The sequence below is a fragment of the Achroia grisella genome, unplaced genomic scaffold (assembly GCF_030625045.1).
Source record: "Achroia grisella isolate CSIRO2021 unplaced genomic scaffold, CSIRO_AGI_Agris_v1 utg780, whole genome shotgun sequence".
In the NCBI taxonomy this organism is placed as follows: Eukaryota; Metazoa; Arthropoda; class Insecta; order Lepidoptera; family Pyralidae; genus Achroia; species Achroia grisella.
Genome location: NW_026713020.1, coordinates 3,698,064 through 3,725,259, shown reverse-complemented (window position 1 = coordinate 3,725,259; position 27,196 = coordinate 3,698,064). Strand labels below are relative to the sequence as shown.

The 27,196-nt window shown below is 30.3% G+C and overlaps 1 protein-coding gene across 2 annotated transcripts; it reads right to left on the bottom strand.

Annotated features, from left to right (window-relative positions):
• Nucleotides 1-249: 249 nt before the first annotated feature.
• Nucleotides 250-23,658, bottom strand: LOC131850929 (uncharacterized). Of its 2 annotated transcripts, none has more exons than XM_059201339.1 (20): nucleotides 23,525-23,658; nucleotides 19,947-20,103; nucleotides 15,851-16,075; nucleotides 15,082-15,290; nucleotides 14,271-14,568; nucleotides 13,540-13,778; nucleotides 12,604-13,162; nucleotides 11,952-12,142; nucleotides 10,372-10,489; nucleotides 9,788-9,980; nucleotides 9,152-9,502; nucleotides 8,469-8,736; nucleotides 7,967-8,122; nucleotides 7,316-7,607; nucleotides 6,325-6,661; nucleotides 5,752-6,029; nucleotides 5,245-5,388; nucleotides 4,158-4,417; nucleotides 3,183-3,335; nucleotides 250-2,832 (listed from the first exon to the last, which is right to left on the bottom strand). In XM_059201339.1, the coding sequence occupies exons 2-20, from the start codon at nucleotides 20,082-20,084 to the stop codon at nucleotides 2,673-2,675; spliced, it is 4,569 nt and encodes a 1,522-aa protein (XP_059057322.1). In that variant the 5' UTR covers nucleotides 20,085-20,103; nucleotides 23,525-23,658; the 3' UTR covers nucleotides 250-2,672. The 2 variants fall into 2 exon arrangements, with proteins under 2 accessions (XP_059057322.1, XP_059057323.1); XM_059201340.1 differs by having other exon boundaries at nucleotides 9,152-9,499.
• Nucleotides 23,659-27,196: the final 3,538 nt, after the last annotated feature.

The window sequence follows — 27,196 nt, the reverse complement described above, 5'->3', positions numbered from 1 at the left end:
TGTCGGATCGTAATAGCATATTCATTTATAAATTGCGCATTATAGCACTATGTATTAACTAATGATATTATGATATTTCATCATATTATTCAGAGGAAACATATATTTATGATTATTACGTTGAATGACTTCAAAATCTGTCACTCCTTTATACAATCGATAAAATGCGTCGGTACTACCCACATCTTAACATAAAAATAATATTGAAATTAATCATCGCAAAAATGAGGTAATCAAGAGATACAAGAGAAAATATGGCTTATTATCGTTTTGAAATATCTCTTAGCTTAGCATTTTAAATGTTTCAATATTTTTTAAAATCATTTCTTATATTAAAAAATCTATAAAATTGGATACAACGTTTTATAATTACATTTAGGTTCATTCGTTTATATCTCTTGTAATAGAAAAAATTATCATTTTTAGACAAATTTAAAAAAAGCTTTAAACACATAAAAAAGTAAAAGTATTCTCGTTTTTATCATAACATAAAGAAGTAAAAAAAATATGTTCTAATAATACGAAACATTAGATAGGAATTTGTTGATAGGATAACTTTTAATGTTTTTATTTCCAATAGGAAACCTATGTTACACTGCATATGAAACATGTATTTCATGATAGTATTATTAAATAAAAGTTTTGATTGTTTTCGTAGTACAATTGTTAATGAAAGCTGAATAAATGACATATTTTTTAAAACAACCAATGCTAAATTATAAAATTGTTTACATAACGCTAATAATATTAATTTTAAATATCATAACATTAAGCATATATATACTCAAACCTGGATATTGATAATGAAATGCGAAATTAAATTATTAAAGAAACATAAAATTGCTATTTTAGGAATTTATCCAAAAGATGATGTTCCTAACTAAAGAACAATAATCTTCTCTTCCATATACAGTTAGCGGAACGATTTTCATAATGCAATGTAAATCTTAATTTTGTAATTGATCTAATTACAAAAATTCTAAATTATCCTTCTCTTAATTTGAAATTACAAATAAATATAAATTTAAAAATAAACGACGCTTGTATAATAATTCGCCTTTTAAGGATCTTACCTAATTTATGATAATATAATAATTGTCTTTATTTCTTATAAATCACATATTGAAATGAGCAAAATCGGATGATAAATGCCATAAAGCTACAATTCGTTAATAAAAAGTGGTATATATATTTAAATATACGCGTAAAACGACAGTTCGCGGCAAACAATTTGTGGAATACCATAGACAAAGAGACACAGTGCAGTATCAAAATCATGCTCAATTTGTATGCCTGTGCTGCTATATGTTGCATATATGTTTGCTTGTATGCTGAATACATATAGAGTTCATTAAACTAGTCTATTCCAAAACTAAAATTTTAATACGAGATAATAAGACGAGATTTATTATTGTGTGATTTTGTAGATCAAATAGGAAAATATATAATAAATTAATACACTCCATTAGAAGCTAAAAATATTCCAAAATTTATGGCAACTATATTAAAGCGTTTAAGTATTCTGTCACAAAATTTTTAAAATTTCATTTAAATTGCCGTCAAAAGCACAAACTTGGACAGAAATTCTGAATACGTTGTTTTATAATGAAAGTAAATCTATAATCTCAGTTTTATATCAAATATGTGTACCCAACAGATGAGTACAATTGTTATGATATAAAAAATGGTAACCTACTGCATAGTACTAGATGGTATCTTTATAATTTATATTCACAGGAAGGGTATAAACGAACTACAACCCAGCTGGTACTGAATAACTCTCCTTAAAGAATCCATATCCACTTGGACCATGCAGTATTTAATCTCCTATTCTGCAATTAATGTTCAAATTTTTCTAAATTTCGATCTATACTCCCTAGAAATTTTGTCTTCATGAATATAATTACGATTAAAGGGCAAGTAGGTTTTCTCACTGTAATATTCATTTATAAATACAATTATAAAACAATACTTATTGATCCTTCATTTGTTCATTTGTAATGTCACATAATATACTATATATCTACTAACAAATGATTTTTTTTTCATTTTTAATAGAATCCTAGTTTGATAATTAATACTTACAGTAGAACACATTGTATTTAACCTATATCAGACATTCGTAATATTGTAAAATTTTAATATACAGTTACGTAGTCGAAAATTGACTGGTTGAATATTTTGAATAATTATTTACAATTTACGTAAATTAAGATTACAACAGTTTTACTATGTAATAGTAACTGTACGCGATTCAATATCCATGCTGAATTATAATAATAATAATATATATATATATAAGCTATTTCTACAGACCTTTAGCGCCAGTTTTTGATGTTCATACAAATTCACAAACACAATTCCATACAGAGGGTGATATAGCGCTGTGTATGTATGTATAAAACACAAGAATACGACAACCTGTTTTGAAAAACCTATAAGCTAGTTCTGTTTGAGACATCTGCCACTATTTTATATCTATGCATATAAATTACTTATTGTACATGCGTAATTATACTCTTAAAAAACATAAAGAATTTAACAGGTATCAAATGAGTATTATCTGTTGCGTGTATTTTATAATATATGACAAGTGTATGAACTAGACACTATGCACATAGGATGTATAGAAGGGATATTGATACGCGTACATAAATGCATATGGCAGTGTGCTATGTGTTTGGCCTCATCACATTCATAATGTGAACGTGACCAGAGTTATCGACAGTTACGAAGCAGGAATATTGTTCGTTGTGACATAATTGTTCAGCGTTCATACCCGTCAGCTTGACGCATGCAAGTATTTCTTCCCGTTTGGATCCTTCCTTGCACCTATGAATAAAATATATATAATTATACTTTCACCGACAAGACATTAGAATAAAATGAAATTGAAATAAATGTAGATTATATATTTTGACGGCCTCGGTGCTCTACTAGCCACCGCCGTACTTCCGAGGTCGCGGGTTCGATTCCTGGCACGGCACAAACATTTATATTCATGAGTTTCATTGTTTGTATCGATCTGGGTGTTTTCTACGTAGTATATAGGTAGGTATTTACAAAAAATCTATGTATTTGTATCAGTTATCTACTACCCATAGCTCAATCTTAGGTGGTTTAATCTGGGTCTAGATGGCGCTATGTAAATTGTCCTGTGATTATTATTATTATAGACTTACGTTTTATTTTTCCATATAGATTTCCAGCAATCGTGACTTCCGATTGATCCATTTCCAAAAAATATGTTTTTTGGACTACTCGAGTCGTTATTGACCGGTGATTGAATTCTGTTGTCTATTGGGCTGACAAGAGGCGACATAATATTTGTGTTACTGTAACAACAATAATTTATTGTTATTTAATAATTTAATATAACTTACACTAATATTATAAACAGGCAAAGTTTGAGTTTGTGAGATTCCTTGATTTAAATAAAGTTTATTATTATAATTACAAAATGAAGAAAATCTCTAGCAATCGTAGTTACGCGGATTAGCCAGTTACAGTGTTCGCAGTTTGCAGTGGTCACAGCTGCAGAACTGAATAAATTAGGAATTGTCGCAATTAATTACATAAGATAATTTAATTAAATTGTGATAGGAATGTTACAATTACATGTATACGTTACAATAACCTACAAAGACAATTAAACGAGTTTCAGTTTAATTGAGTAACATAATTATAAATAGCTTTACACACTTGTTTAACAGGATTTAGTTTTGAAATTTAACACATACTAATGGTTAAATAGCTATTTCAGGATGGTTGTATATTAGCAAATATACAACACTTTTAAAGTAATTATAGAACAAATCACATCAATCTGGTGCTCAAAAATAGGTGTTTTGTATTTATAAACGTAAAATAAGACCACTGTACAATAATGTATCTTTCATACAGTGAACGACTTTTTCAAATCAATACAGTAGTTCTAGTGTTTACTTTTCTCTAACAAAATTTATTTTATTTCTCTTTACATTAATATAGGATAGATAAAAAAATTATAAATTACAAGTATATTTAAATGTTTGGGCAACATCACTCAAATATGTTATTAATTTAGTAGAAAATACAAACGAGCGATATTTTTATTATTTTATATAAATTAACATATCAATATAAATAAATAAGAATCACTATAATTGTTCACCTACCTGATAAATGTCTTTTTAGGATTCTTCAATACAAAGGAAATATTCCACCATACAATCTCAGTGGCCATGGTTGCCAACACCAAAGGTGGTTCATTGTCATCTGTGTGTGGATTGAATGATGGTGGATGGGGATATAACGAAGGCGATTGTGCTGGGGTTCGGCAAAAATTATCAGGTGTAGGTGAAAATGAACACCATTGCACTTTACTTTTATGATGCCTCAGTATTGTTATTTGGCGTTTTTGGGTTACATTCCAAATCTGAAAAGCATTTTAACGTACAATTATAATAGCAATAATCTCAGGATAATTCACACAGCGCCATCTAGACCCAAGCTAAGCTAGCTAAAGCTTGTCTTATGGATACTAGATAACTAATACAAATACATACATTATTTTCGTAAATAATATTATACATAGAAAACACCCAGACCGATACAAACAATCATACTCATGAATACTAATGTTTGTGCCGTGTGAGGATCCGAACCCGGTATCATCAGAAGTTAGGCGGTGTGCTTTATTTTATAAAGAATTTTATTAAGGATTGAGTTACATGTGTATTAATCTACAAACACAATACTAATAAAATGTTAAGGATTACTGTTGTTATACACATAACCTGATAACAATAATTATACGAAACATTAACATTTATTTAAACACATAGTATGCACAAGGACAATTTTTTTAATAGTGATTATATTATATGATAATTAAGACAACAGTGGATGTATGGATTAAGACGAATTGGTACTTATTTTTGTGATTACATACAATTTTCAACCACCCTTTAGTGTTGTATTCTGACGCCAGGCTGATGCCGGATAGAGATACATCTGAATTATATAAAAAGATTGCTCTCGATACAAAATTATGATTATAATATATGTTAAAAGTATTTATTTACGCTATTGCAATTTAAATCTGGCACAGTACATACTGACATAACTAAAAAAAACTTCTTGGGACATAAATTTAAAAAAAGCCGATTTCATAATATTTTTTAGGTAAAGCAGCTTATTGAAAATATACAATATATCAATAAAAAAAAGATTTTTAAGCAAAAATGTGTATAGGTAACTTACGACAACATCACCACCGTCTAGTCCTAACGCTAATTTGGTACCATCCGTAGTTAGATCGCACGAGACAATCTGGCTTCCTAAATTATATCGTTGTTTTAGATTCAGTCTTAATTTGTTATTTTCATCTTTCCTTAGTTGGAATATCTGTAAGAATAACAATTATATAGTATTAATTATTATAACAATTTATTTAAAATTTATTCAATGCAGTGGCAAAAGGGGCGAAATGTCAGCTATCATCACACTATGTTACAGAATGCTAAGTATAGATTTCATATAGGTAGAATATCAAAGGAATATCCTTAAATATAGCTATTATTTTATTCACTATCTTTTTATAAAAAAACTAGCTGTGCCCCCGGTTTGACGCAGTTTTTTTCATTATGTATTATTCATTAAAATCCATTCAGTAGTTTTTCTGTGAAAAAGTAACAAACATCCATCCATCCACACTCAAAAACTTCCGCGTTTATATATTAGTAAAGTAACATAAACAATTATATTTACATAAAAAGTCATATTGTGACCATCACAAATCACAAGTATATTCTTTTGGCATGCGGCGCAGTTAGCTCGTGCGTCGACATTGCGTCCATTTAACACGCTATCCAGCTTAAAATCTGGGCTCCATAACTTAATGACAGCGTTGCATTCTATGGTAATAAGCCCGTCAGCGACCCAGAAGCAGTCGACGAGTGCACTAAGGTCTGGCAGCAGGCCATTTTCACCTGAAGTACTGCCAGTGTCTGATAAACTGTCTGTATGCCCATTTTTCTTTTTTATTCCTAAAAAATATTAAACAGTAACGTCAGTATTTTTAGAGTAGCAGTAAACATTATCAGTTTGAAAACAGTAAAATATTTATATAGTAATAAAATAATTATATCGCAATAAAATATTAGTAGGTAGTTAGTCTGAAAGAGATTACTTTAAGCAAAAATCCGCCTTTTATTTAGTTCATTTATATAACTCTTTTTTAATTGTAATATATTTTTTTGTACATAAAAAATATCATAGTTATGTTATTTATTATACTATAAACGTTATTAAAAATATATATACATATTTTCAAGTTTATACCTTGTATGTCATTCAACATTTCCTGCGACCCAAGATGACACTTTCCGCGCTGCAACATCTCTGATTTCCATTTGCCGTTATAAGAATGGTATGCCATCAAACAACGTTTTTCATCTGACACAACAAGTAGGAACGAATTCACGAAGTTCAGGTACTGTATGGATCCCGTTAAGTTCATGATCACCTCAGTTTCTTTACTACGGAGTGCATATTTGTTGACGGTGCCCGATAAAAGGCCGTAAATGATGTATTGATTGCAGGGTGATATACGGACGACGCTGATTCTATCCTCTGCATTAGTTACGATTTCTGTGAGGACCTTTTTACCACGCATAACCTGTGATGTACATAACAATTATAAATATAGACTAACTGAATCTCAGAAAACTTAAACATAATTTTTTTGGCAACTGCAGTCGAAGTAAGAAAGATTTTGTACTCCTATATGACAAAGAATTTCGAAAAAAGCATATAGTACAGTGGATTTTCTTACGTTTAAGATCAATCAATAAAAATCATCTTGACATGTAAAAAATAAACTTCCAAATGACTTGATTGACAGAATGGTATGAGTGAATGAATAAACCGAGTCATCTGGAGTTTGCTAGGAAGGTGCAGGTTGGGGCCTTGGGGTGAGCCCCTTTGAACCCAGTTTGATTCCGTGGGCAACTACCACCAGGGACCTGAATTGGCAGCCTCATGTAGGCAGAAGTTCTTAGTTACTTCTTGACACCTCAACAGTATCTATATTGACTATGATATTTTAATGCTTAAGTTAAGTTTATTTAAATAAATGATTTCTATTCTAATTATCTTTATAATATATTTTCGTAGTGCTATCATTTCGCGGGCAGTGCTTATGGTCATTTTCTAGTATATTGAACACTAATCACTTACATAATTGATTTGTTGAATTGTGTTATTTCTCAGGAAACCTTACACCATTGATATTAATGTTCATATAGAAATAATTGAAACTTAATAGATATACCTGTATATTATTTTTGTCGTCGACCACTGCTAATAAAGGCTGGATAAAATTTTCATTATTATTACACAGGCCCTTCAAGTTGAGCGGCTTTAGAGAATATCTATCTAAACTCAGGGTCTTATGAGCTGGTTTTCGGGTGGGTTCCATACGATCAGCGAATGATTGGTGACGTTTGGGTGTCGTTGATAGGCTTTGGGAACTTGGGACATTCACTAATATATCCTGATTAGGAGTTTGCGGTGACAATGTATTGACGAAGCTTACTGCGAACTTCTTTGTAAGCCGGACTTTACTGGAAGACAGATTATGATTAAATATAGACTTCTCGTTTACAAACATTTATGACTAAATACTATATATGTATATTAGATTTATAATATAAAAATTATTTTCAAATGGCGTAATTAGAGGCATTAATAAATAGTACATTACATGAGATATCTACATTGCTCATGGCTGAACAAGATTATTTTAATTCAAAGTGAAAGGCAACAAGCAGCGGATTAATCAGATATTAAAATTAAAAGTTTTGGTGTGAGTTTGGTCAAATTTGAAATCAAAAACTTTGGCCTCTATGAGTACAGCAAATAATAACCACTACGCTCCCATGTATTCTATTACTTAAAAATAAACACGTTTTAAATAACTTACCAAACTTGCTGTCTCTTCTGCGATACGTAACCAGCATCCAAGAACCATATTTTGGCTGAATTTTCTTCAGTACCCGTGCCGGTTAGTAAGACATCCAGGCCTGGCACATAATCGTCGCCGCCTGGTATCTCACTAACTGCCATAAATATGATATTGCTGGAAATATGTAACACGATGAAGTTTTGTTAAATGTAATAGATAGGACAATAACAATGACATGAAACATCGTATATATTTTTTTATTAAATTATATGTATGTATAAATTATTGATATAGAATAATGATTATATAGAAGCAAGATTAAATTGCTTTGAATAAAATGCAAAATAACAATTGGCCATCAAGAGTAACCATATTAAAACGTAATTAACTGTATTATATACTACCTGTACTATATAACTGTAGTATATAGTATATTACATATGACGACAAAACATCGTTATAGGCAGATTTAGTTAACAGAATATTTAGACAATAAAAGTATGAAATATATAGAACTCACCCGCGCCTATTTTCAATGTCAAATGTATGAGAGTTTGTTTTTAAATCAATACAGATAACTCTACGATCAGTAGTAGACACAAATAATAATGTGCCAGTCTTATTCACAGCCATCGACAAAAACTTCAGATTCTCTTTGACATCGTCGCAACTTAAAATTTTTTCGCTGCTGCAAATCGACTTGTTTAGGTAGGAAGTCTGGTTTATTTTGAATGTGTGTTGGATCAGCTCTTTTTCTTTGAGAGTGATAATCTTGTTGCTTCCTATTCCTGCAAAATTACAATGTTTTTAAACCATATATTATAACATTTTGACATTCTACATGCCATAACCAAACAATGTTTATAACGAAGTAACTCTGAGACATGTTATCGTAATTGTATTATTAGCACTTTTAGATCTGAGATTAAATTTTCCTTTAGATTAATTTTTATATACGTTGAAGCGATCTTTCATAACTGAATTGTGTACCACGGTCCTACGCTATTTTATTAGTTATGTTTTCAAATATTATTAAGCTGCTACCCACGCACGTAATATTCAGGTCTGAAACTACTATATATAATTTATATATTATTTTTAAATTACTAATTAGTATAGATTGTGTCATATGTTATTTTTTTTTGTTTATAATTCAAAAACTTGTGTATAAAAATATTTAAATAAAAACCTCAATTTGCTTACCAGGAACAACCAATATATCTATAATGGAGTCAGTTTCCCCGAAAGACATAAGCATCTCTTGATTTCTCCTGTCTATGACCACAACACTATGTTTGTCGTTGTTGCATTCAGCAGCTATGATAAGTCTATCGTCATTGCATAATGTGCAACATGATATTTCATTGTTTCTGTCCAATTTGTCTATGGGTTTCAACACTTCGTCTTTAATGTGGTATAGAACGATTGTCTTTGACGTATGTGCGATCAATGTTTTCTCGTTATTGGCCCATCTACAATTTAGATATGGTCTCATTCTATGGTCTGTTGTTTTACTATTGGTACAGTTTGATGATGGTTGCTCTTCAAATTCTGCTAACAAAATATATTTGTTAATATACAAATACAAAATACATTAGGTTTTAATAAAATATGAATGAGAAAATTACATATTAACAAGTACAAGGCGTTTCAAAACATTTGAAATCAATTTATGTGTACAGACATTACTTATGATCAATTTGCGGATATGATGATGATGATCACAGTTTTGTATTTGTAGGTAACTAAGGGATAAAGGTAGTAACTTTATACCTGTCACCCGTGCCGGACCAATGTACTCTAATTATGGAATAATTCACAAATATATATAAATAATACCTTCTTCTATTACAGTATCGGTGTCTTCTTGTTCCACATGATCTGTATATAGATTGTTGTACAGTGTTATTGCGCCGTCCGCGGACAAAGTAGCAACCTTCGTAGGACTTATAGGACATGCACCAACCCACTTTATAGCAGATGTACCATTTATTATTTCTGTCTTTAACTTACTGGTTTCACAGTGAAACATCTAAAAAAATGTTTTAATTTGTAAACTGATATGCAGAACATGGAAATAGAAACACATGAAATGAACGTCATAATAAATTAGCTTCTGAATTATCAACAACTTTAATCTTGTTGCAAAAAAAATATAAGATAAATGCGACAGCTGTTGATTAAATATGCAAGGTATTTTTGTAATTGTCGTTTTTATTACGCCATCTTGTAAGGCCGTATAAGGAGGATAAATGAATGTATTTGCAACAAAGAGATCGCTACTATTCAGTAGCGATCTCTTTGTTGCATAAAAAAATCAAGACAAAGATATAATGTGTGCAGCAGTCATCGATTTTCTATCGAAATCTCATCAGCCGCCTGTGTAGGCTAAAGTATGTATTATTGCAGATGTCTTTATTTACCTTAATAATTCCCGATTTTGTTCCAATAAGTACAAAATCTCCTAGAAAACAACCAGATGTAATATGATCTTTAACATCAATTGTAGAGTGCATAATTTCTTCCACATTTTGTTCATGACTAAAAGGAACAAAATTAATATGTATAAAAATAAACTGTAGAAAAATTTGTGTGAATATGATTGAAAATAATTATTTAAAACGTAAAGCTGATTCTGAATGAATGATATACATGATAATAGTCATTATAAATTTTAGAAGCAATTTTGTGGGTTTTATTCCAAATAATACAAATTGGCAACAATTTAGATATTATTAAACAAATTATAAATAAAGAAATTAATACAATAAAACAACATAAACACGATAATACATAGATAGAAAATAAAATTATATAATGTTGGGATTGATAAATAATAGTGCTAACTCATGCAAACAAATAAACCACCCATTTTCTAGTTGCATGATCATTTTATATTACAAGATTGCAGTGCTTGCATTTGAGAGTACAACATATTTGTATCTTTTGGTGGAGAGCAAACTCTCCTATTACAGAGTATTGAAAGGTGAACTTGTTGACACTTATCTAATGTGAAAATAAAGTGTAGAAGTATTTCCGCACCAAGTGCAGCGTCATCCAATACAGTTGTTATAAAAACAGTTTGCATTACTCTATATTACAAATTGGATGATAGAATGGAATAAAATATCATTTGCATAGATAAATATAACAAAAAGGTATATATATGTGTTTAGTAGTAAAGCATTTGGATTCTGTTACATTTAAAATATTTCTACACAAATATCTATAACAACACAATAGACTACAACAATGAAAATGACGAAGACCGATTAAGACAATGAGTTGTGTAATGTTTCCTCACACCTGACAGTCATGGTTCGTACTCAATGATTGCAACCTTCACCATTGATTTTTTTTCCACAAAATATACTGACCACTTCTTCAGAAAATATTGGATACGCCCGCCACACTTGTAGATATACACAATGTGGTCCCTATATAGAGATATTATATTAATAAAACTGTCCCTACGCATTAAATACACAGAACTGGATATCTAAAAATTTAAAATTTTGTCAGTGAAGGCACATTGTATTCTGAGCTGGATTTATACATTTGCAATTTAGCGTAAATTCGAATCTTTCTAAATTCGTGTAATAGATTTGTCTCAAAAAATGTGAAACTAATGTAAGCTGTTATTCTTGGTTTAAAGATTCTTTAAAGATTTAAATTATAGATTCTCAAGCACATCACCAGTGCTACTACAATCTGTACCACAATTTTCTGTACAATTGTTGTAAAACATCACTGTAAAGTGAGCCCACTACTAATACATGTCTGCTATTATTTTTGTTAAGATATAAATCCAGCGACACGATAATATAAAACAATTAATCAATTTCTCTAAACATAGACACATAATTTATTATGCACGTTTTTTTGCAAAATATTCATACATTTAGCACAAGTGTGATGACTATATTCGCAACTAGGTTATGTCCACAAAAATAAGCATTAGTTATCATTAGACAACATTGTAAATAATAATTTGTTAACTTACGAAAACTCGAAGTAAAGCTCGTTCTTGGAGCAATTGGTTTGAGCGATATCATATGCCTTTGTAAAAAGTATTCCCTTGGATTCATGCTGCAAGATATTTTGTACAATGTCTGTACATGGATAACGATATAAGTCTGTGCCATATGTTTTCAGAAACGCCACAATTCCAATGAGGAAATCTTTGTCCAATTGCTAAAAAAAATATAATTTATATCATCATTGTTATTGTCCCTATGTATGCTTATATCTTTAAAACTACGCAACGGATTTTGAAGCGGTTTTTTTAAATAGATAGAGTGATTCTAGAGGAAAGTCTATGTATATGATACATGTACACCCGGACGAAGTCGGGGCGAGTAGCTAGTATTAAATAAATATTATTCCAAGTTATTTAATGATACAGGAAAATTAATGATCACTATCCCTACCGTCCATATCATATATCTATTTAGGTTGAGAAGAAATGGCAAGAAATTATGTTGGTACAGTTTTTTTATGTTAATAATACAATAAGTGGAAATCCTTGTATGTAAAACTCAAATTCCGAATCATATCAGTATATGATTCGGAATTTGAGTTATACATAGGATACTTTATCCACCTATGCACGATTTAATATATTTTTTTAACTTTATGGTAACTAAATTACTTACGTCTTTGGCGATATACTCTTCATACTTCTGAAGATCGAACATAACATCTGCTTCCCCAGTGAGCCTCACTTTATTGCCCAGGAATTTCAAATCCAGATACAGTCTATTGAAAAGTTCCCATTTATGGTTTAAATTGTTAGTATTCGCTAGGTGGTATCCAATAAACATGGCTATATAGCCATCGTCAGTTATCTGCACTGTTGTATTACTTGGTTTAATGTAATTGTAACTATTAAGAAAATCACAATGTAACTTTCCACTTTCCTCTTTAGTGAGACATGTTTTAAGAAAATTCAAAATCAGTTCGTGTGTTTCATAAACATAGTCCTTTTGGTATGTGTTATAAGATCTGTTTATCAAGGATTTGTTGTAAAGCTGGGTTAAGATCAAGTCTGTTTCCGTGATAGTTTTGTGCCATAGTTTGCTTAGCACTTTAGCTGATACTTTGACATTTTCTGGTAATATGGCCAGCATTTTGAAAAGTGATACGATTTCGGGTTCTAAGGAGTTCACACAAAATCTCACCATTTCTGCAGGTTTGTTGTTAGTACTGGGAAATCTGTAATAGGTAATGTTGAAGCAGTTTATTATTTAAAATTATAGAAAATATAATTTTTAATTTATACGTACAGAATGATAGTAAAGTATGTATAATAATATAACAATATCATTAAAAATAATCACCATAATTTTATTGATTTGTGGTTTTCTCATATCAATAATTTTTATGTACCATAAATACCTACTGAAAAATTTGGTAGTAGTTAAGGTGCAGCCCCAATTGGGTTTAGAATTAATGAAGTTATTTACTAATATATACAGAAAAAATTGCATAATATGCAGATTATTTTTTTTAAAGTTAGTTATTAATTTATTTCTGTGGATATTGCTTTAGTATGCTTTTTAATAATAATAAAATTAGAAATTGATACTTACGAAAAAAAACCCTTTTTACCCCAATTTTTCAGATATTCTTTCCACAAAGGAGATCCATTATCTACTAAGCTCTCTCTATTAACAGCCATCTGAGCTCCAATCAAGCCAATATGGAAAGGTGTCTTTTCTTTAAATGTTTCTTGCAACTTTCTTGCCTGCCTCGGCAAGGAAGAGACTGTTACGTCTAGGCAATTAGCAAAGAATTCCAAAATCTCATTTTCTGTTAAACTGTCTTTGATCTGAAAAATATTTATGCACAACCTACATAATACTGTATCAAAGACAAAATATTTGATACACATAGACATATTCATACTTAAAAAGCATTTAGCATTATAGTGGATGAAATGGTAACGTTAGTTCAGGAAAATTTATTTTTTGTTGTAAGTGTAAAACATTCCAAATCCAAATGTTTTAAAATATGAATCTATTTATAAGTATCTGGTTCCATAGATATATATAACGTAAATTTATATATATTTTAAACAGTTGAAGCGTAAATATAATTTTAGGTGGACATTGGTTTGTTATTCTGTGTTTCCACCAAAACACATTTGCAATATGTGTTAAGCACTTAATTTTTAAAATATATATAGCTGTAATGTTCATATACATATTTTACAATATATATAAAACTGGGTATGAAACTTTAAATATTTTGAACATATATGATGTACTTTGGTGGAATCTATGTTATACTGTATAAACGATAATTACAGGTGATTAGTTACCTTTATGATTTGTGAGGCAAATGTATTAGCAATGTCATTGTTCCTGGTAGTGATTAGTATTTTACATCCAATATCAAATGCTTCAACCGATAGCTTATCATGTACTTCATCTAGTACTAACAAAGATGACTTCAATGATTCACTGGAAAATTGGTGTTTCAGTTTGTCTCTCATTTCCTCCCAGGTGTTTTCGTAACCTGTTGATATTGTGATGTCGCCGTTGGAACATATACTCGACATGGACATTGATGAGTTCATGTATGAATTGGATGCCCACAATGAACTCTTTCGGTATAATCTGAAAGTTTAATTTTCTTTTATATCTTATCATGAGATATTTTTGCCAAAAACGTGTGTACTTATGCTACAAACGTTAAAAATTCTGTTTTCATAATTATTATCTGTGTTGTCATAGTAAGACAAGTAATGGGATAAAGCCAGTTGATCTCAGGAACGGCTTATCAAATTTCAATGAGGTTCCACTGATTGTGCAACATTCAGTATTTGTTACCTACTAATCAGTCCATAAACATACAAGTTTATACATAGTTATTAGGTATGGATCCCACATGTAAAAAGTCGCTTGTGAAACTAGTATGTATGACTACTATTAAATACCTATGAACCTGTTTTTTTTTTATTTATAACCATAAACAAAAGGTTCTTGATTCATTAAAATTATTCTGTTTGTGTTTACAATTACAGTTTTCGTTATCTGGTTTGAATAGTCTTCAAATGAAATATATTATGAATTAAGGTATATTATGATTTATGAACTTTCTAAAGAAATATTTAACACATTTCTACTTACTTTTTTTGTTGTGTGATTATGTCATAGTCATTTTTGCAGTCACTGAGATTGATCCAGAATACATAACCGTTCAAGCTGTCCGTAATAAGATGAGGGTTGTTGCGGAGCACACTAAGGACTATGGAAGTCTTCCCAGAGCCCAACATTCCTACCAGCACCAAAACCTTGTGTCTTGTAAGGTTACTTAGTTTTATTTCCACCTCTCTTTCCTGAAATAATATAAATGCGAAGTACGTAAGTTGGAGAACTATTGTATGTTTATATATTGACGCATGTCTATGTCAATTTGTCTGTATATGGAGATATACAACGGTTTCCGCAGAATATCAGCATCATGGCTTAAATTGTGCGAAGATCTATTTGGTTGACACTTCAAATTAGTGCTGCTTGCTTGTAATATTCTCTTGACTTTCGAATATAAAAATAATTTAATATTTTTACTTGATTAACTAAATAATCGTGTCAGATATAAAACACTACATTAAAAGGTAAAAAAAAAAAAATTAAAATTAATAAAGTTTATCAAATCATGGCACGCATCTCTTCACTTTAGCAGGAACTTCGAAGTTACGTTTATTTACTTTGTTTGATACAATAATAGTAGTATACAGTTGCGGTAACTATTTAACTATTTATTTGACTATTAAAACAAATTTATAACAGGCAAATCAAAAAGAAAATTCGTAGTCATCATCGTTTTGTTATTTTAATAAAAAATATTTGTAAGACGTGACAATTATTACAATGGAAATAATTTGTGTGTTCTCACCACTGGTAATCTCCTAACATAATTCTTTGGTAACCTGGGCACATCTCCCCTACTCAGGCTGTCTTCGAAACTATCGGTAGATATGTCTTCTTTGTCTTCTAAGGTCACTTTCTGCCATAACCAGTTGTGATCTTTTTCCAGGCTATCTACGAATGCCTGGTATGTACTGTCGTTGCTATTCTCTATGTATTCTAAAAGGCCTCTAGTTCTTTCAGCACGGTCTGCCTGAAATATAAACATTTCCATCAAAGTAAGTCAACATTCATAGTAACATATAGATACATCCAACATCCAATGTACTAATTCTAATGCTGTCTGTCTGTGGAATAAAGTGTTTGTAGCCTGTATGTATATCTTCACTCATTTAATTACCAAGATATTGCTCTTTTCAATCGGAATAATATAAGATACCGGAATCTGGTAAAAAACGGTTAGCTGCATATTCGGTAATATTATACAGACTTGAGGACTATTTAAACTTATCAGGTATGAAAGGCTTACTGTGGTTCGTGCTGAATACCGTTTCTATGGTATAATACATTCATAATAGTTATTCATGCAACCGCACGCCACCGACTTTGTGACGTTTGTGGTTCTATTAGAGTATGCATGTATATAGGTCACGGTTACTATTGCCATCAGGTGGTCAGCTTTGTAACGATATATATATATAGAGTAATAGGTACTTTTACATGTATAAACATCTTCAGACAGAAAATCATACAGTTATACTGTATGATTTTCTGTTTGAAGATGTTATGCATGCAGCCAAGTTATGCATGCTGCATTAACCAATAATTTGAGGGCTCGATGGTTTAGTAGTTTTGCACACCATTTTAAATTCGATGGTCACGGGTTCGATTCCTCGTACGATATTAACATTTGTATTCATATGATTATATGTGAATAGGTACGATTGCTTGTCTTGGTGTTATCTAAGTATATTATGTATTTACAAAAGAAGTCTAATTTCTGCCAGTCATTTAAGATCTCTGCTTAGTTTCGGACTACATAACGCTGTGTTAAAATTGATCATTATATATGAACTGCTATGATGATGTGCATTAATACAGCAATAATACCACATATATTAAGTAGAGTAGAAGTAACTTGATACATAACTCCCTGACTTGCATGGTGTAGTTGCGCAAACAATGTAGAGTCGATGACTAATAAGGAGGCCTCGTAACTAATGAGTCTATGCCTGATTTTACAAAATGCTGTAGTTATATTCTTAGCCATTTAGATCTTAGACAAGGAACAAAAAGCGTATTGTCAGTAAATGGATATGTCCTTGACTGTGTAAATAATGCGTACATTATCGATAGATATGTTGAATGTGTTCTACCTATTGTACATAGCAAGTACGTAATAGATACGTACTTGCTATGTACAATAGGTAGAAAGTCTAAGTAAGTTCATATTATATTCGAATAACGTGAAACTTGTCCACATACCTGATTATACATAGGTACGACAAATATAGAACGAACTGGGTTTTCATAGAATCAGTTCGGCAATTAATAAGTAAAGCATTAACGTAGATATAAAATAATCAATTTTGTATATAATAACAGTTGTTTATTTTGCTACCGTACGCTAGTTCTAGCTAGAAAGTTATATAAGTTAACTAGCAGCCCGCCCGGCTTCGCATGGGTGTACAGTATGTATCATACATATAAACCTTCCTCTTGAATTACTCTATCGATTGCTAAAAACTGCATTATAATCCTTTGTATAATTAGACTTATGAGTACAGACAGCAGGAGCGCCTTTGTTTTATACTATGTAAAGATTATATATGATAAAGATGTTTTAAGATTACTAATGTTTGAAGATGATGTAATTAATATGAAAGTATCTTAAATATATAAATGTTTCGAATGTACCAAAAATATATTTTTCTTAATAATATTATTACCGCAAAAGTTTGTGAGTATGGATGTTTGTTACTCTTTCACGCAAAAACTACTGAGCGGAATTTGATGAAACTTTACAGCTTATGCATCAGAATAACACATAGCCTATATTTTATATTGAAAATTAATGCGGGGTAAACCGCAGGCATAGTTAGTACATAATAAATAAGAATTATGAATACTGTACACACAAAGACAGTTTTATTATGATGGATAATATAAGTGTAGTTACTAGGTTGGGTGGGATACTACACGAGGAATGCAAATTGACAAATTGCAGCAATCGAGTGCCCTGTTCAGCTTGGTTTGAATATTATAGGCACACTTGACGTTATCAAGGTTACGCAATTGTGAAGTCACAAGTACATTACGCTTATCACAACCACCGATTCAAATATGCCAGGATACGAAAATTCGACCCGACCTATGTGACATTATTTAGTACATTATTGTATGTAGATAATTTTAGCTTTAAGTGTGACTTGATATAATTTGTATTTAGAATTGATTTTGTTACTACTATTATTTGGTGAATTATGGTTAGGAAATTGAAAATGCTGTGAATATATTAATAACATTCTTTAAATAGGAACGATATTTAATTTAGCATATGTTGTTGAAACTAAATTTAGAATTATACTTCATTATTATTATAACATTACATAGTATAAAACAAAGTCGCTGTCGCTATCTGTCCCTATGTATGCTTAAATCTTTAAAACTATGCAACGGATTTTGAAGCGGTTTTTTTAATTGATAGAGTGGGTCAAGAGGAGGGTTTATATTATAATACACGTACACTCGTGCGAAGCTGGGGCGAGTACTAGACTAATAATATAAATATTTTATTAAAATAATTTAAAGCAATTTCGAATTGTTGTGTTTTGTACTCTACAACCATATTATCAATGCAAATTCCGTCGACAAGACTGGACACAAACTTTTATCTATAGAACAAATGTTATAAAGTTTTTCAACATTTGTTCCAAAGATTATAGTATGTTTTGTAAACGCAATTTACCAAACAACAAAATCATAAAAATAAAACAAGTTAATAGACAGAACTGAATAACACATAAAATTAATCGTAGCGACTATAGCAGACCTACACCAGTGTACCACAAAAATCACAGAATGCATACTAATATCGTCTATATACCTACTAATATCCAGTTTATAATTTAATACAGCATACCTAAAGATACATATTAGAAAACAAAGTTCCCCGATTAAGGTGTTATTTTATTGATGAGTACTCTATGATTGAGTTGTACCCGCGATTTCGTCCGCGTGGAATTTAACTTTATTTTTCTAAAATAAAAGTAGCCTAAGTTACTCCTTATTACATCAGATATCTGCCAATAAAAGCCCCGTCAAAATCTGTCTAGTTCTTTCAGAGATTAGCCGGAACAAACAGACAGATAGATAGAAAAAATTGTAAAAAATTTTATTTTGGTGTATGTACCGTATTTATATTAATAAGTATGTAGTAAGAAACGGTCATACATATAGATGTAGGTGCACCCGCCTGCGCTAACGGTTAACGCTGGCGGTACACAAGTGGAGGATGATAACATGACCATGAGATGAGGTCAGGTCAGTTAGCCCATCATGACAAATCCACCAGGAATTTATCACGATGGTTTTCAGGGGGAACCGCGAACCGTGCGAAGGTCTACCAGACATGGTACATTGCTAACAATGGGGTCAATAGTCCAAATTATTATCTATTCCCTTCTCCCCCAGATTAAGGTGGTTAATGTTGGTTAAGTTGAATAATTCTTTAAAGTTTTAAGTTAATTAGTCCAATGCACCTATTTTGTTAATTTTTTAATAGCTTGTTGGTTATTCCACGGTTCCATCGCCCACCTGCTAGTAAGTGGTAAGTGGTAGGCGGAGGTACAAAGAGGACTTTACATCATTTATCTCGGCGAATACAAAGGAATTCAAAACCCCTTTTGAAGTCGATTGGAAATTTGTTGAATCATTGCATAGTATAATAATTAAAATAAAGTCGCTGTCGCTGTGTCCCTAAGTATGCTTAAATGTTAAAAACTACGCAACAGATTTTGAAGTGCTTTTTTTAATATATAGAGTGATTCTAGGGCAAGGTACATAATACATGCACACCAGAGCGAAGCCGGGGCGAGCAGCTAGTGTAGTATAAATGTACTTACATAGTTTGTGATACGTTCGATTTCATCTATTGAAATGACTTTCTTAGTAAACAATTCATCTATGATGTCATTGATATCTAAATCATCAACTATGGCTTTCTTGTGGATTTGCAGCAGTCTTCGTTTTCTATTATCCATTTTTCAGTCTTTTGTTCATCTGCAACAAGAAAATTATGGTTACAGTTAGAAATCGGGACAGTTTTACTGTGTGAAACGGAACTGAGGACCTTCAATGTTGTTTTTATAAGGAAATCGATCGGGAGAAAACTGCTACTTTATCATGTAACACAGTTGATAACAATTTAAGTTGAAACCGATCATCTGATGAATCAACGTTTAGTTCTACACTATTGTCGAGGACATCGCGTAAAATATTTGCAAATTGGGAAATCCCGTTTTTGGCAAATCCCAGTTTTAGTAAAATCGATAAATAGGTGAATGATTAGAATAAAAATACAATTTTTGTAGGACTAAAATATAGTATAATATATAAAAATATAAGACATGATGTATAACCAACTTACCTTGTTTTAAAGCAATGTAAATAAATAATCAATTGCCTACTAAATTATCAATAACAATGTAATACAATAGTCGGTAAATATATAATAATATAATTATAATAGTGTCAGGTGATGACTGTACGTTTGGATCTAAACAAATATTTCAACAAGCACTTGGTCACTAACAGGAATGAGGTATACAGTGTTCAAAGTTAAAATTCAAACTAAACAAATTATCGAAGATAACATGTGACCTTGTCAAATGGTGCCACCTACATAATAATATGGGTAAACATATTGTCTAAAACGTACTACTGTGTCGTTGACCCAATCATGATCAAGGCCAACACTGGCTAACATGATCATGGAGATATCTGCGTCATATACGTAAAGACAGAGAATGACTGACAAGTATACAGAAAATATGTACAGTCTATAGTGAGGGGTAATAGAAGTTTATAATTCTACATTTGTACATGATAAATGAAAAATTATAAATTTGATATCTATGTGTAGATATCAAATTTATAATTTTTCATAAATAGCTGGTACACACACACACACTTTTGTATTAGTGAAATCCTCTGCTAGTACAATAATATGAGGGTCAAAGTAGTAAAGTACATTTACAATGTATGCAACCACTACTTCCCAATACAAATCAATTTTCCCATACATGATTTTGAAGACATGTTTGAATATGAAAAGACAATTTTACTTATGCAAAGCAGTTAATTTAAATTTTTTAAGTTGTGTCATATTTAATTTAAAGAGAATTATGGAAAACCCTTGTCCCTTAATAATTTAAAAGCCACAATGTTATTGCTCTTGCCACTTACGTCAAGAGCAATAACATTGTGGCTTTTAAATTATTAATGAATGGCCTGACTTTTTTATTGAGATCGCTCTGTGAAATATGTGAAGACGCTAGAAACTTCTGCTCTTCTCTGAGATGCTTGGCTGGGCACTTTAGTAGCCTGAGCTCTATATGCACAATGGTCCAGATGAGAGGCTAAATATAGAGATTAGAATCCAGGATTTTTACAGGACCCGATTTTCTACATGTCTTAAAATTTTCATTAATAATAGGTATATACATACAAATAGGTACACCTATTATTACAGCAGAGAGATAGATTAAAATTCGATTATTCATTCCCATGGATGCATAGGGAGTCAGTCAGAACGGGACTGTATATGCATACAAGCTAAACATAGTAATATTATATGATGCAATATTTAAATATTGTTGTATATTTTGTTTTGTAACCATTGAGATAATACACAAAGTTCCTGTTTTTGAATGAGGCAATGTTAAGGTCACCTTTCATTTAGACAGACTTTCACTTTTGGCATTTATAATATTCTCATAAACAGTATTTAAGTTTACCACAATTAGAATTAATGTATTTATAAGAAAATTGATTGTCATTGCAATTACAGCATCATATGTTACTAATTTTGCATTTATAGCCTGTTTTTTAAACCCGAAGACTAAATTGACAGGTATAAATATCAAACTTTCAAATAATGTTACCACCTATAGCGGGGTAGTAGCGTACCTACAATACCGATTTGTTTAAGCAGAAGCTTTTATTTTAACATATTACTTAAAGCTAATAATAAAAATAAATGATGTGATCACAACAGATTTTTAAAATTTATATACTTGTACTATTTATGTACATATGTTTCCACTACTGTTGTTGTATTATACAACATAAAAACTCATTATTTATTCCCTACAAATATTTTTTTACAGTATTAAGCTACAAGCAACGTCTTTTCACCTATCAAGAAAAAATATTGGTGATGGGTGTTTTATAATTTTTAATAGGTTTTTTATTTATGATATATGACACTATAAAAAGGTCATTTGCTTTATAAAAAAGGCAGTTAGTATTTATTTTAATAAAGGTAAAAAAATCTATTTTGATACAATAACCATATATTTATTATACTCTAATAATTGACAATTAATTAAGTATATTACAGAATGACATTTGTAAAAATATACAGATCACTACAAAGAGTCAGGGAATTTGTTTTAGAAGCTTTAGCTGTACCAAACCATCATCATTAAATAATATACAGATGAAATATTACAATAATTAATTCATATTTATATATATAAGTATAAAAGTTCAAACTGCAATAAATGGTAACATTAGTCAGAGTTTTACTTATATCATCCAAGCACATCAATTATAAAAACAATTTCTGTAATATATTTGTTTTGTAAAAAGACAGTGTCCCAAGAAATGTAACAAGTATATCTATGATACTTAAGTATAGAAATTCATTAATTCTCCATATATATCAAATGAAATTGCTTACATTAATTACACTAAATTTGCTAAAATTTATACAGTACAAAGAGATTTTTAAAACACTAGGTGATAATGATTTGTTATAATAGATTTTAGAGTCGGCAACACACCATTAATGCCTCAGATGTTTATAGACTGATAGGCAACAGTAACCAACTACCAACAGTTGAGCTGTACTCTTTTGCCATCATTGTTGTACAAAAAGCTATTGAAAACAGATTGACTATAACTTCTTTGCACTATACTTGACTCGTAATTATAATCACACTAAAAATGTATAGGTCTGAGATGGTATTATTGCTGAATGTGATCACTATAAGGTATCCTTAAAGTGGCAGAGATATTAATAAAAACAAGGGGACATAACAATAGACTTAAATAAAATACAACAAATAACAAGATAATTTTTGTAATAGATAGAATGTTACAAGTGTTATTCTGTATTTGTTACTTCTATTAGAGTAAATAATATGTGGGAATATGATTATTAAGGTTATAATACTGATAATAGGTTGTTATAGAATGTTTAGAACTATTGTATTCAAATTATATATGATATTATAAACTTACAAACAGAAAATCATAAAAAAAAAACTTTAAAAAGGTTGATGGAATAAACAAAACCCAAATAAAGATACTGTTTCACATAATCAAATAGATGTGTTTTAGTTACAATAACAAATGGATTCAGAATTGTTACTAAATTTAACCGTTTATGTTTGTGCGTAGTTTTTTTAAAACTTACCCCTCCGTAGACAAATTTATCTCTTTTAACCATACATGATTAGCATAACCATCACAAACTAAATACAGATGCTGTAAGCACCATAAAAAGACACATTCATTTCATGTTTTAAAATACAAATTAAATAAGACAAAGCAAACACTATTCCATGTGTTGTGACTATTTGTATATTTATATACCTGCGTAAAGTGTAGCTTCAACTAGATATATTAATAATCTGTGGTAAGTGTTGCCAGGCTAAATTTTTAAAAATAATAAAAAAGCAAATCAGTATTGAAATAAGTAAATGCTTTAACAGTAATACTATAGCCAATAAATTATTAAGCCGTCAATACATTTTTTTTAGAAGTATTGTAATGTTTTTGTTAAGCTTTTGTTGCAACATATTGTTTTAAAAATATTATTATTATGCGATTTAAGAAGTGAGGACAATGATCATAAAGCAATTGTTTTTGTTTCTGAAAGTGGTACATAAAGATATAATTTATTATTTAACGAACTGTGTAATTGGAACATTTCAACTTTATTTCGAACGAATAAAGTTTGTATTCAGAGTCATAAATTAAGTAATCATAGGTTCTGATGAAACCCAGCAATAAAGGATTTTGTCCCTTTTGCACATTTTGCCAGTACGTAAATAAAGTTGCCATAATAGAAAATACAATAAGAATTTATATCTTAAAGAATTTGACTGGATTTGAATTAAGCAATTAATTAGAATATTAAAATCGGTTAATAAAAATATTTCATTTATTTATTTTTCCTTTGTGCACAAAATTACAAAAATTGTATTCATACTAATTAATTGTATCAATACAATTTTGTGTACATGCCTGATGCCATGACATTCATGACATTCTCCACCATTTAATCCTCGCCCTAGACAGAGATAAGATAGACAGACAGAGAAAGATAAGACGTTGCAATTTAATAATAGAAAATAATGGGTAGATATATCTATACAAATGAATAATAATAATATAGTTGGAGGTACATTATAGATTTATTTCTTTTATTAAATTATTGTTTCTATATACTAGCAGAAGAAGTAATTGGTTAGGTTACAATAATATAGGTACGGTCATTGGATTGTTGAATGAACACAACATATTTTTTTTTATTCTTACAACATAAATATTCTAATATTATTTTAGTCCTTTGAAAATTAGATCAACATACAAACGTATTCATACATACGAAAAGAATAATAAAAATTAGTGAAAAATATAGCGAAATAAAATACAGAATAACTGAATATCTTTTTTGAAACAGGTTGATGAGAAATTAATGTTAAATTCGGTAATTATAAAACCAATACATATTGGTATATATTTATAAATTAATGTTTGGACATGACCGATCATGCAGGTATAGCAGATGCATCACCACAAAAGCTTTCCGCAACGCAGTGTAAACATTTTTTTCCAAGTTTCTAGCAAAGAGGTATCTACAATACATGAATGGCGGTGTGTGGCGGACTTTTAATAAGATTTATTGTAACCGATCTTGTTTTGACAATCACAATAGTGAGAGTTTCTTAGCAATAGTACACGATGTGCTTTGTGTGGTCTTTGTTAGCATTTGGGTTAGTGTCAAAAATAATAATACGTTTTACAGTACCACACCTGGATAGTCTAAATAGTTAGCGAAATTGATATCCGAAAATATTATAAATATTTTGCATTCAGATTATATCCTTGTCCAGAAGCATGTGTGGCACACTTGCAAACTTTTCTATTTGGAAAGGATTAAAATTGAAAGTTTTGCTATTATGTTTGAAATATTTTTCACTTACTATAGTGTATCGTACAACTAAGTGCATTGGTACCTATCAGACTTACGTCATTATGAATAATATTTTGTACCTACCTATTTGCAAGTTAAATTCATTTCGAAGATTTTATCCTATATGGAGGAAGTTTTCAATTTGACTGTATATATTTTATTTTAGTTATTTTATTCCTTGTGCGTGAAATGACTTCGATGATTGTATTTTATTTTTACTTAATAGGTAGATGAAAACTCCATACCTACTAATATTTTGAAATCGTAAGTGTGTCTCTCAGTCTTTTTGTTACTTTTTACAAAAAAGTAAATAATTAACAGATTAACAAGATAACAGAACAGAATAAAAGATCTTAATGACTTTAAGCGTGAAGATGCATCATGATGATTGACACAGGTTTATCGAGAATAAAGCAGACGAAGTCGAGGGTAACGATTAGTAGAGAAAATATTTACGTTATTCATTTTAGAGTTCTAAATAGCTTTTGGACGGATAATATTTTATTAGGGAAATGATTTACAACATTCATGTCGTTGATTTTTCGGTTTATTGGCCCATAAAAATTTGTGTGTCGCCCGTGTTTTATACTTCGGCTGCCCTTACGACTGATGGGTTGTAAGGCGACAAACGCACCAATGCACCGATAGCGCATGAAACCAATGTGAGTTATGGTAATGCACCTTCTGATACCCTGCAACTGGTAGGTACTCAGGTTGGAGACACGTAGAAAAGCTTTAATCTTAATGACATATAAACATAAAGATGTCCACTTTCACATCACTAAAAGGCGATTGTTGTTAAATTTAATGACACATTAAGTAAAATTGTACTGACTCACTGTAATTAAGAATGAAGGTATTGGACATTTTTGAAGCTTATGAAGAGTAATTTTTAGTTAGAGGTGAATATTGGATGTGGTATAAAGGAGTTATGATACCTACATAACCTTAAACCCTTAAAGCAGAATCATTTAGTCACAAATTAAGCAAAGCTTGATAGTGCAAGCTATGTAGGCCACAGATAAACGTACTTTACTTACTATTTTAACGGCCTCGGTGGTCTAGCGGGTTAGCACACTGCCTTACCTCCTATGGTCGCGGGTATGATTGTTTTTTTCGCTCTAAGTATTTTCTATGTATAATATGTATGTTTTAACGAAAAAAAATCTATGTATTTGTATCAGTTATGTAGTACCCATAACACAGTTTTAGTTAGCTTAACTAGGGTCTAGATGGCGCTGTGTGAAATGTTCTGAGATTAACACTAACAATCTCCTTATACTTTAATATCTAAATGAATTTAACAAAGAAACTTACCTACTAGTTTGTACTTGTACCTATATATGTATATACAATGCGTTAGTATTGTATGCCAATCGAACCCGAGACCATAGGGATGACCGATAAAGTGCTAAAAAATTACATCAACTAGGACTTAAAATGTTACGGTTTGCTAAATAAAGCATTAAAATACTGACCATTTTATTCATGTATCCACGTTGATTATCACACATAGTATTCTAATTGTTAATAAAATTTTATTTTTGTAAACAATAAAGAACTGTATAGATATTTTATCTATGAAAGCACATTGAATATTTAAATGCTTCTGTACTATATAATAATTTATTTGCATTACAGTATACAGAAATATATAAACAATTGATTCAATACGTCTTTTCTTAGTAAGCATGCAAATTACTAGTATTAGCCTAATGATTAAATTTAAAATTGTTTTGAGTAACATACGAAAGTAATAACGTTAATTGATAAGCTTATGATAAGATAAGAATATGAGACTTTTCTATGTCTACTTAAGAATTTTCAGTAAGTACATACATATATCCAATAGTGATGGATATAATCAGATAAAAAAGGTACCAATGC

What these genes read in the sequence shown, in the direction of transcription:
- LOC131850929 (XM_059201339.1), bottom strand. Translation starts at nt 20,084, where the DNA reads ATGGATAATAGAAAACGAAGACTGCTGCAAATCCACAAGAAAGCCATA. An exon ending in ATGTTAGGAGATTACCAGTG is followed by an intron (nt 15,291 to 15,850) that starts GTGAGAACACAC and finishes ATATTATTTCAG; the next exon opens with GAAAGAGAGGTGGAAATAAA. An exon ending in TTGCCTCACAAATCATAAAG is followed by an intron (nt 13,779 to 14,270) that starts GTAACTAATCAC and finishes AATATTTTTCAG; the next exon opens with ATCAAAGACAGTTTAACAGA.